At 39.0% G+C, this 12764-nt stretch overlaps 1 protein-coding gene across 3 annotated transcripts in view; it reads right to left on the bottom strand.

Annotated features, from left to right (window-relative positions):
- Window positions 1-12764, bottom strand: part of exoc4 (exocyst complex component 4) — a 187452-nt gene that overhangs the window by 137408 nt on the left and 37280 nt on the right. For all 3 annotated transcript variants that reach the window (XM_041780750.1, XM_041780753.1, XM_041780754.1), the window contains exons 9-10: window positions 5457-5602; window positions 2481-2569 (exon numbers count right to left, since the gene is read on the bottom strand). In XM_041780750.1, coding sequence (XP_041636684.1) covers window positions 2481-2569; window positions 5457-5602 — 235 coding nt within the window. The remainder of the gene's footprint in view (window positions 1-2480; window positions 2570-5456; window positions 5603-12764) is intronic.

Raw genomic sequence — 12764 nt, 5'->3', positions numbered from 1 at the left:
GAATAGCGCCACACTCGCAGATTTCACTGTTCCCTTGCTGGCCAATCAAAATCGAGAAGAGGCGGCACTTCTGATAATGGTGGAAGAGAAACTGATCCGAGTCGTACTTTTGTGGGGTTACAGCTGCTAACTCTGTCAGGCTGGATTCCTTAACATTGTTCTTATGTTGGTCTTGAAAAGAGGAAATATGAAGCACACAGGGTTATTTAAAAACTATGCTTTGAATAGTTCCAAGGAAAGCAAAAGTCAGATTTAACACCAGTGAGAAGCACTCTGAAACAAACACTGCAAGCAGCACCAGTACCAAAGTACCAGCTGTGGACAAAACCCTAAAAATTTCAAAAAGGTCTTTTTTGTAAGATATAATTAGCACATTAGAAAAAATATGCATTGGGTTATCAGCTATAATATAATCTATAAGCTGAAGTGCTACATCAGTAGTAGTCAAAAAACGGAAAAAAAAAAAAAAATCCTTGTCAAGGGAATTTAAATCTAAGACTTCTATTTATTAATAATTTGATTTAAATGTCATGTCTTACTCATAATGAGATAAAGAATGTGATGTACTGTGGCACAGATTGTATAGTGACTGTGTAGTTACATCTCTAACACAAAGTGCATCATAAAGCTTTGGCAGAAACATGTCTACTTCTGACATTTTAGTGCATGACCGTTTTTCTTCCTTTGTGAACAGTAGCGGGGTTGGATTTAGAACGAACAATCAAAGTCTTATTTCTGCCGCTGTGTTGGTGAGCATCTGAGTTAATAACTTTATTGACTTGAAGCAGACCATTGAGGGGGAAAAAAGAGTTTAGGAAACTCCAAGTGGAGAGACTAAAAGACACACATGACTAAGCTTTAAGTGTTGAGTAATCCCGCAGCCAGAAGAACTCATCAACTCAATCTCTCGGTTCGAACTCCTTTCCTCTCCCAACAGTGAGTTTAATTTGAAGAGAGAGGGAAAAAAGTCCCTCTCCACACTGTCTCAATACATATTTTTCTAATTTCTTCCCTTAGAAATCTCTTAATAGCTTCTTCCCGGACCCTGATGAAAAACAATGACTTTTAACCCTCCTCTACCTCCTTCCTTCCCTCCGTCTGTCTACACCCCCTACCCCCCTCCATCCCAGCCGACTTATTTCACTTTCTAAATGATTTCTTACTCCTTCAATCTCTTTGCAGCCATTCAGGGCCCCGGCCGAGGCTCGTGGCCAGTGCGAGGCATTGTGACAGGTGAAATGAAAGCCCAGAGAAATCTCATCTTCTTATAAACGCTCCGAGGCATTCAGCCAGTCAAAAAATATATATATATTTTCCTTTTTCTTTCAGACGTGCCGACAGATGGAAGAAAGAGAGAAAAAAGTGAGCTGTTATTTGAAGACCATTTGGGGGTTTCCTTTATCCACAGTTAATCAATGCTGTTCTGTTTGTAGCTGGGAGGGCTGAGGCAGTACAGTCTGCATACTTTTACAGACTTCTTACTGTATTAGTTGCTTTTGTTTGGCAGAAAGTGCAAAGTTAAGAGTGAGGTTGCTTATTTTAATATGAAAAAAAAAAAAAAAACGTAATTCTTCCACAGTTTCTGCCTAAAAGTCCAACTTAATTATGCAGATATTGTCAAAAGACGATTGTAAGAGTGGAGTAGAGTAGTCTCGTCAAAGTAAAAGGACTGTACAGTTATCCTGCACCATCTGGCACTTTTTCTATTTCATCCAAACAGAGTCAATGAGGAGCCCAGGGTGAAAACAGGGAATAGTAGCAGACAAACAGCGCTGTCAGGCTCTGCTGATTGAAACCTCAAGGTCAAAAGCAGAGAAACACAGAGCTGGAGAGAGAGAGAGAGACACAGAGAAGAAGTAGGAGCCGCTCAGACTCTCCAGGGTCTGGCTGTGCGGCTCACTCGCTGTGCTTTCTTGTGTGTGTATGTGAGTGAGTGAGAGGTTTTCAAGGCCTCTCCCTGTAGGCGGATTCTGCAAAGTCACCCCGCTCTCTGCCTCTCGTCAATCTATCGCCCCATCCCCGATTTCCTCTCCGCGCTCCTTTCTTTTTCCTGAGTGTAACTTCTTGACCTGCAACATGCCCTTCCTATCTCCACTGCACCTTTTGTTATTCTGCTCCCTCCTGCTCCTGTTCTACCTCTACCTCTCCCCAAAATCCTCCTACCACTCCATGTCTGCATCATTTCGGTATCTCTGTCTTTGCACTTTACAATTATTTTTCCCTGCCTTTCTTCTGAGATCTCTGATTTAACCCCTTTCTTTCTCTTTCCATCCCTTGCCCTGACCTCGACCTTCCCTTTTTTTGCTGTGCACTATGCTCTTTTCTCAGCAGCACACTGTCTAATTTGTTCTCTTTTCTCTTATATCCCCCCTTTTGTCACTATTATGTCAATACTTTTCACACCTTCTGCTTTGCTGTCTCTTTTCTCCCTCCCTTCTTTTTCTTCACCCTTCTCGTTCATTAGAACACCCCCTCCTCACCTTGCAGCTCTCCACTCTTGCTGTAGAGTTCACGCCTCTGCTCCCTCAAGTACGCACTCATGCTGATGGCATGGGAAGATGACTCAAACCTAAAAAAAACAAAGGAGCGGTTCAACAGGTGAGCATGGGAAAACAATGAGTGCGAGACATTAAACAAAGCAGATTAACACTAAATATACAACAGGTGGCTCCAGCCAAACATTCTGATTGGACAAGAGGTGTTCCATGAGTGCAAATATACAGTACAATGTCACTGGAACTCTTCACTAATATTCTATCAAATATACTGTATATATAGAGACATAACCGCCCACTCACTACATGGAAATACATTTTCATCTTACTCAGTAGCTCATCTTTCAATGCAAGAACAAATATAACTCCAATTCCAAAAAAAGCTGGGGTACTGTGTAAAATGTAAATAAAGACAGAAAGCAACTATTTGCAAAACCTTCTAATCCTATATTTCATTCACATCAGAACAAAAACAACAGATGAAATATCAAAACTGGCACATTTTACCATTTCATGAAAAATATTAGCTCATTTTTGATGGCAGCATCACATCTCAAAAAAGTAAGGACAGGGCAACAAAAGATTGGAAAAGTAAGTGGTACAAATGAAAACAGCTAGAAGAGCATTTGGCTACTAAGAAGGTTAACTGGCAACTAGTCATCAACATGACTGAGCGGAAAAGGACCATTTTTAGGGGACGCAGCGTCTTTCAGAAGTAAAGATGGGCCCAAAGGTTGGGGGACAATTCAGAAAAAATGTTCCTCAACATAAAACTGTGAGGACTTTGACTATCCCACCATCTACAGAACATAATATCATCATGTGATTCAGAGAATCTGGAGAAATCTCTGTGCACAAGGGACAAGGCCAAAGGTCATGGATGCTCATGATCCTCCAGCTTTCTTAAAAACAGACATGATTCAACCCCAATGTCTCTGATTTTGGGACTTCCAAGTCAGAATAGAAGCAGCACCGTTGCTAATAAAAGGCTGTTTAACATTTTGCTGCAATAAAACAAAATAGTTAAAATGGATTAATGCTAAGAAACCTTCTGTTAAAAGATGAAGTAAAGCTGTGTTAGAGCTGGTCCCCTCATAATGTCTCACAAGCATTTTACATGCAAGGAAAGACCAGTTTTACAAAGTCTGGCAGTCCTATTTGAAGTACATTGGACCTGATCCCCCTTCCTTTATTCTAAAAGGAGTTTCTTGAGTCTGGATTGTAAACTGCCATAAGCATAAAATAAAAGCTTTCTGTATAACTGTAAACAGCTGAGCTGTTTATTTGTTTGGTTTTGTTTTGATGTGTTCGTTTTTGTGTATACTCATAGATTTATGGCATCATTGCCTCAATATGTGCTTGTTTGTTAATTGTGAAAAATTAAGAAAATTCAATAAAGATATTGGGAAAAAACAGGCATGATTCATGGGCTCAGGAACACTTCCAGAAATCATTGTCTATCCACACAGCTCACTATGCCATACATAAATGTAAATTGAAGCTGTATCACGTAAAGAGGGACACATTTGTGAACACAATCCAGAATCACCACCTTCTTCTCTGCGCCAAATCTCATTTGAAATGGACAGAGGCAAAATGGAAAACTGTTCAAAAGCCTGCATCTCTGATGGTATGGGTTATATTAGTGCCTATGGTCGGGGCAGCTTACACATCTGTAAGACACTATCAATTCTGAAAGTATATCTAAGTCTTAAAGCAACATATGCTCAAATCTAGACAATGTCTCTTTCAGGAAAGGCCTTGCATATTTTAACAAGACAATGTTAAACCACCTAATACAACAACAGCATGGCTTCACAGTAGAGGAGTCTGTGTGCTGAACTGGCCTGATTTCAGTCCAGACCTTTCACCAATAGAAAACATTTGGTGTACCATAAAACTAAAAATCTGGCAAAGAAGGCAGAGGACTGTTGAGCAGCTTGAATCCTACATCAAACAAGAATGGGACAACTTCCTGAGACATTTACAGACTGTTTTAAAAAGAACAGGGGAGGCTACACAGTGGTACACACAGCCCTGTCCCTACTTTTTTGAGATGAAGTGTTGCCACCAAATTCAAAGTGAGTTTCATGAAATGGTGAAATATCTCAGTTTCAACATCTGAAATGTTATGTTCTATTGCGAATCAAATATGGGTTTTTGAGATTTGAAAATCATTGCTCTTTGTCAGTGCCCCAACTTTTAACTTTTAATGTTATAAATTCTGACTTTGCTCTGGAATAGAGCAGTATGATAGGATGACAACATCTAAGCTTCTCAACCTGAGGCTAGCGTCACAGGAACATGGCCACAATAGCGATATGGTCCACTGGTGATGCAAAAAATTACTGCAGTTTACTTTTGTAACTTGGCCAATGAACTGTTGTTAAAAATCAATCAAATTAAAGGTCAAGATGTTGTTCTCAGTTTATTACTGCAGGGATTATCTTTGGCACAACACCACAGCAGTGATGAAATTTAGAACAATAACATGCCTCTTCTGTGATCCTCACTGTATTAATATATTTAAGGTCTTTTGAGGACCTCAAATTTGATCTAGTCTACAGCGATTTCATCAACCATGCACGCTTTAAAATCTACAGAAAATTCTAGGACAGCCTGGCCCTGCTGCAAATAATCTTTCAATATGGCAGACAAAGCATTAAAGTATACCACCATGAGAGCTTTTGCTTTTATGTGCAAATAAATTTATTCACAGTATAAACAACACAGAGGAGAAGAAAATAAAAATAAAAATAAAGGAGCAGGTTTATTGCCAGCTCAAAGACAGAAAAGGTTGCACATAGGTCATTGGGTACAGGTGCCATTATGCCCCCTGCCCCAAGGCATTTTTTAGGAGCTTGTGCATAAGAAAGAGCCTTTATATACGGGACAATTCTATTTTATTTTGTGTTATATTGGAGCTACATTTGCAAGACAGAGAAAGGTTGTGGGTCTTACTTGAAAAGTGACTGCTTGGCACGCTGCGGTTTCTTCTTTGCAAAAAAGGCGGCAAACTCGCTGCCTGTGCTGGCGTAGGAGAGCTGAGCCGACGGCTCTGTGGCACTGCGGCTGTTCTTCACATCTAGATACTCCATCAGCAGGACCTAAATGACACACAGGGCACACTGTTAACAGTTGAAAGCAGAAAAATCAAGGAAAACCATGAAATAAAAATTTAGCTAAAGAATATTTCTTAGAATATGACACTGAGACTGGTAATAGATCCACTACCACATAATGTGATTTTTTTAAAGCACAATCATAACCAAGTTAAAAGCATCAGCCTAATTTCTACTTTTTATGCTTTCTCATTCATTCTTCCTGTTAATATTTATTAGATGATGTAAAATGAAGTACTAAAGCTTATTAATGACTTCAAAGCTCCTACTCCAAGTCATATCCTGTAAGCTCAGTCCATCTCATCTCTTCATTTCATCCACTTATTCAGAAGTACCTTTTCCATGCATAAATTCTTTGTAGTCTGAGATTAAAGGTAAAAGTAAAAGATGATTTCGACATACACTTATTGAGAGATCACACTCTTCTCCCAGAGTGCAAATGTCATACAAGGCTAAAGTACAGTTGTGTGATGTTTCCTGCATTTTGTTCCATTAGTGATGCAAGTTTTATATCCTAGCATTACAAATAATCTTGTCACATTGTTAAAAGGACATTTTGTCAAATCATTTTCTAAACTGAAATACATTTTTTCAAAAATTGCAACTGATGTCTTGTTCAGCAAAGTTGTAGCACATTGTTACGATCATTAGTATAAAAAATCATGCAACTTTTAAAAAGACTGATGAGTTTTATAAGACAGGAGTGTAGGCGAGAATTGACTCCATTAAAATACATAAATACACTGTCAGTGTTTGGGCATTGCATATGTGTTTTTGAATTAAGAAGTTGTGCAGGAATTTGCATGCAACTTTCAATTAGCAAAACAGGATAGCTCCTGAAATGACCAGGTGCCTTTGACTGCTGTAAAAATTTGTGTCATCCTTTCCCCTGATCTGTCTGTGTGATCTATGGCTAAATCCATCAACGTCTTATCATGCTTCATGAAAATCTTATCAACTTCTAACAATAGCTGAATATAAGCACATTGAAACTCCGGCCAGACGGAGAAAGTTAACTTCCTCTCCTCTATCATTCTATCTCCACGTTCCTTCTGTAGCTTTCATTGGCTCTCATTTTTCAAAATCTCTCAGTCCTTCATCCCTCATTTTTCACGTTTTCTATTTTTTCCTCTGTTGCTCTGTCTGCCTCAGTTCTTCGTCCCTGTTCTCCATTCCCTCTCTGTGTGAATACATATGTTCTAAAATAGCCTCCCATATCTAATAGCTTCATAATTTAGCAGGGTCATTTAGCCTGTGTGTGTCTAATTCGGCGCAGTGCGGGTCAGCCTAGAATGGGACAGGAGTAATGGCACAGCAGATGGAGATCCATCCTGACCGTAATGGTGTAATTAACGCTGCGGAGAGCTACCCCCTGTCATGCATGGGAAAGCCTTCATATGCTAGCATGGATGTTAATCCAAAAGCAGCAGCACACATGTATATCCAAAAACACATTGTGGTTGATAAGCTAGCTTTGGTACTAGATTTGATGTATAATAAGACCAAACTCCTATTCATGAACACAGTATGGCCTTTAAACTGCTGCACACTCCAGACTCCATGAAATATGCTAACATGCAGCTGTGTAGCAGGTTCAATTTGTTAGTCAATATGTTGCATTTTGGGCTGTTAGCATACTAAGACTTAATAATTGGAGTTAATTGCTATCTTTCAGATAATGATGAAAGTAACTGGACTTGAGTTTGTGTAATGCTTTTCTAGTCATCTGGCTACTCAAGGTGCTTTGGGCAATGCAGGTAACACCCAATTATACCACATTCACACACTGATGGTGAAGGCTGAAATGTTAAGGATCCATCTGTAAAATTAGTCCGATTCATTTACATTCGTACTGATCACACACTAATAGTTTAGGCTGCTAAACTAAGTGTTCATCAGTATAATCTTGTTCCATTTATTCACATTCAGACACTTTCACACACTGATGATGAAGGTTGTAAAGTTGTGTTCCTATTCATTCATATTTATAGATATTCACACACTGATTCTGTGTGTCATTATGTGAAGTATCCAGCAGTATTAGCATTTCCCAACCATCAAGATTCATACAGATTCAAACACTGATCCTTTAGGAAGTGATGTAGTGTCCATGGGCATTAGATTATCCCATTCATTCACATTCACACCTGAAGAAACAGGTAGTAATGTTAAATGCACATCAGTATAAAATAGCCCCATTCTAACAAATTCATACACATTCACATCCTGATGTTGAAAGTAAGGTTGTTCCTATTATGATAACAGTATTGGAAGTCCCTCGATACTGCTTAAAATGCAGGTATTGGTATCGGCAAGTACATGAGTTAATGCACTGATCCAGTACCATTTGGTTTAACTTTATATTTTGCTTCATTTAGCCATGCTAAATGTTACCACTATAAACCGGAAATTAATTCTTCTTCGCTGACGCTGTCTGAACGGGCTTCTGTTTTTAGCACAGTGAAGAAGAACCAATGGACCCGCTACAGCAGCAGAGAATGGTGGCTGCGTGACAGTTTTTATTCTGAATGTGATCGTTACAACGCCTTCCAGACCGATGCCGTCGTACTAGACAAGAAGTGGCACAGTTGATCAAAAGTTGACTTTTGAACAATAAATCATTGCTTCTTACTTGTTACTCCTCTTGAAACTAGCCGTTGTGATTTCCCATTGACGCTATTGATGTCTTTGAATCCCTTGCGGCAGCATTTTCAGCAAGCCTGAAACTCGTGTGACTTTTGGAGACTTTAATGATAAAATCCACACCAGTAAACCCGACACTGAACGTCTTTTTATCCATTTTAATCGAATTACGATAATTTATTACCGCTAGCACAAAATAGTAGAAAGAAGAGAGAATTCAATGCACTTGCTGATTTTTACAACTGTATTAAGTACATATCTGTATAGAACAATTGTTAATATGCGAGTTGTAAGTTTTGTATTGTATTTGGAAAGTGCAATAAAGTTTGTATTAAAAAGAGATAGTACTGAATTATTATCTTAATCTTTAACAGCACAACTCAACAATCAGCAAGAAAACAATTTTAGGGTCACAGAGATGCTGTACATTATGATTCTATTTGTGAGCCAGGTCCTGAGTCAAATATAGGTCTAAAACAATGTGCTAGTCTGAGCAGTCAGTTCAATAAGTTCACACTGGTATCGGATCAGTACTCGGTATCGGCCGATACCCAACACCTTGGTATCGGAATCGTATCGGGAAGGAAAAAATGTTATCGGAACATCCCTAGTTGAAAGCTTAGATATTAGTTGTCAATCACTTATAGTTCATCCCATTTATTCACATTTGTACCCAATCACAAACAGAGGGTGTAGGTTGCTCTGTAAAAAGTCTGTCAGTATTAACTTATCCCATTCATTCCCATTCATGCACATTTACATAATAATTGTGTAGGTTGCAAAATAAAGTATTCATAAACATGAGATAATCCCAGTCATTCACATTCATACACTTTCACACAGTGATGTAGGTTGCTATGTAAAGTGTTGATCAACATAAGAAAACCCCATACCCTCACATCAATATCAACACACTGATGGTGTATGTTGTGATGGTAAGTGTCCAACAGTATTGCAAAATCCACTTCATCCATATTCGTACACATTTATAAACTCATGGCAAAAGTTGTAGTGTTAATAGTGCAGCATTAAATAATCCTATTTATTCACGTTCATAGCCATTCACACACTGATGGTTGCAATGCAACAGACGGTGTTTGTTTTGTAGTGAAGTGTCCATCAGTATAGCTAATCCCATTCATTCACATGTATTACCATCTACACACAGATGGTGTTTGTTTGGTAGTGAAGTGTCCATAAGTGTTAGCTTATCTCATCATACATATTCATACATGTTCACACAGTAATGGTGTCGGCTGTGATGATAGATTTAGATTAAAATGTGTATTAGTTTCAGTCATGTTTTTCTCATCTTTTATGGTATTATGTTCATTATTTCAAGAGTGACCTTGAATATGAAGACAGTCAGTATGTCCCTCAAAGTTTTATCTAAATCAGCTTGTTATTCATAGAAGCCCTGCGCTGTGCTGGACAAAGGTCTATTCTTTAAAATTCTTTGAAATCTTTTGGACACAGTCTACATTTTTGTGTCTGGTTAACGTTCTTATTAATCAGGTTGAGCTGTTTTGTTTAATCTTGACTCAAAATGTTGGTGAAGTTCAACAAACTTCTGGTCAAATTTGCATACAAATAAAAACTTAAGAGTTTCAAAACTTTAAAGTAGTCCCAGTTCACAGTCGAGTGATTCTTCTGTCATTGCCCTCAGTAACAAATGTTCATGTAAATACTGAAGTAAAACATGCACACACAAACCCCACATGTGTAATTAGAGTTAAACAATTACTCTCCCACATCACAGGCAGTGCTGGAGGCCATATCGCACACGCCCCCTCCAACTGGCAACACCAGGGCTTCCACTTGCCACCAGCCCCATGCTGCAGCTAATCCTATCAGTGTATTAATTACTAATGATGAGCTGATGGAGTGAAACCCCCCTACTTGCTTGCAAGCTAACACCCAAGTGGACTTAATGAAATGCCAGCGCTGGGCTGATGAAGGGGCTCCGACCCTACTTAAATTGCATTAGCCCAGAGACAGAGTGAACTTTGGAGGCAATTAACTGGACTGCTAGAACAGAGAGGAAGATAGAGGGAGAGAAGGATGAGAGGCTGAACGTAAACCAGAGGGAGAGAGAAGAAGAGAGGAAGGAGCGGTAGGAGTTGTGCAGTAAAGAAAGAGCAAGGGATTATAGGTGGAGAATAACACTGAACAGAATGCTGAAGTGAGAAAGGAAGCCATAAAGCAAGTCAAACTAGCAGTTGCTGCTGATTTGACACCTTTAGGGGACTTCAGGGGGGAAATGGTTGCTGTCTTCACCTCAAATTACAGAAAAAATCTACTTCTTTGGTTAGGGGCAGAAGCCTGTCGCAGACAACATGTTTACATGCAAAGATAAGTCAGACTAAGGTTACAGCTTGGAGGAGTCTTAGGGAGTCTAACTGGACTACTGTCCTTGTCCCAGTACACATGCACTGTAGAAGAAAGTATTTACAGACTTTATCAGTATCTCTCACTTAAACAGTTAGTGATATGTCCTCTTTGAGCGAGCTACCACAAACCTTCAAACAGCTGGCCAGTGTTAATTTGGTTAACAAAAACAATGACGAAAAATGTTCATTAACGACCATTTCTAAAGGAGGAAGACGGGACGAGGATGGGCTAAAAATAGATTACTGATAATAAAAACTCTGACCAAAAGTGGATTACTAGATGACCGTGCCAGACAGACAGACATTCAGATTCTGTGATATTTCTCCACTCTGTCTAACCTGCTCTCTGCCAAAACAACCAGAGGAGAGAGAGCAGGAGGAGCAATGTGCCCGGGTAAAAAATGCCTGGAAAGCAGCGCGACAGAGAGAGGAGCTGATAGATTAAACCCGTCTCTCTTCTCCGTTTTCTAGCGGTAGTCTTTACAAGAAATTAAACTAAGTGCAGCCATCGTTTGAATCGTTGAAAAATTTCATCAGCTGTTTAGGAGCATAGACTCCTAATATTAGCTTCTGTTGCTGCTGTACAGTAATCCTTCTCAGTCTTGGTCAGAGTTGAAGTGATAAAAAAAAAAAGCTCCAAAACCTTGTACTAGGTCCCGTTAGTTAAAAATATTAATCCAAAGTTGAAATCCGCATTCAAATCAGCAAGACAAATGCTAATTAGCAAGTCAAAGAAAGCGACGTACGTTATATTATGATGTGTTTAAAAAGGCTTAGACTTTTGGCACTTCAAGAAGAATAAAATGAACTTACTGTGGTGTGTTCAAAGTCACATGGAGAAACTGGAATTTTAGCAGAGTCGTGACGTAAGCAAGCAGCAACAAGAGGCTGGTGCAATTATGATGGAAGACATTAGCGTGGATGCTGCTAAAGCGCCAGTTTTATCAGAACTTGACATTTCTTCGTTAAAATAAGAACAAAGAACAGCACTGAGGTGTCTTCTTTTCAAAAATGACAAAAGTTGAGTACTGACACATCTACAGTCGCCATGGTTCGCGTTATACAGTTGGAGTTTACTTCTCCATAAGGGCGCAGCTTGGTAGCGACTATGTCACGTGTTTTGTTGCTCTGATTGGCCCGTGTGACAGACAGAACGTTCATCCAATCACCCTCCGACTCTGTCCTTTCCCAAACGCTGTCTATAAGTAGTTTTCCAGATGGATGTGTTTCACACATCCATCTGATGTGCCAGGTTATGTAGGCTACTGATTGTATAAAATGCGTGCTAAGTTTTTAAGAGAGAAAATTGATGTGAATAAAAGTAGAGACTAAAATGTAAGGACTTTTTGTTGACTAAAACTAGACTAAAACTATAAAGGATGAACAGGACTAAACTGTGAAAAACTAAAACTGTTTTTGTCTTAAGACTAAAACTACAACTAAATCTAAAATAGGCTGCCAAAATTAACAGTGCAGCTGACCTTGCTAACAAGCTAACAGGCTGTAGTTCTGTAGTGAAAACAAGGACAAACTTCACAGCTCTGTACATTTGTGCATACTATAAGATAAATGCTATACCTCTAGCGTATGGTGATAGCTAATAGAAGACGCTACTCCTGTTTTACTTGTGCTGCTCAACTTCCAGGTCAGACCCCTGTGCAAAAACAGTTTTTTAAAGTGTTAATGAGATGTCATTCACTTAATACATCTCAAACTCACTGCCAACTGTGCAAACTTGTTATGAGGAATGACAGTACAATCCTAGAAACTTCACTTGTTTAAGAAAACATGTCTTGGATGAGTTTGATAGATGTCATATTAATCACACAATTAGTCATACATCTCTTGCCAGATAAGTTATGAATCACATCATTTTCAAGTGTTACAATAAGGACTGTATAAGTTTTCTTCTCTTTCCAGATAACTTCTTTATATATACAGTGGGTAAAACCTATGCATGATACAAAACCAAACTACCCTCCCTAGCATCTGTTCAATGCCAACACAATTTCATCATAGGGTATTTCCTCTTGCACAGAAATTTCTGTCTGTTTAATGCAACACAACATTGTTGTTTTAATTAACACAAACCTCCCGTCTAAGGAAACCTTTGA

The sequence above is a fragment of the Cheilinus undulatus genome, linkage group 23 (assembly GCF_018320785.1).
Source record: "Cheilinus undulatus linkage group 23, ASM1832078v1, whole genome shotgun sequence".
Taxonomy (NCBI): domain Eukaryota; kingdom Metazoa; phylum Chordata; class Actinopteri; order Labriformes; family Labridae; genus Cheilinus; species Cheilinus undulatus.
This window is presented reverse-complemented; position numbering and strand designations above follow the sequence as displayed.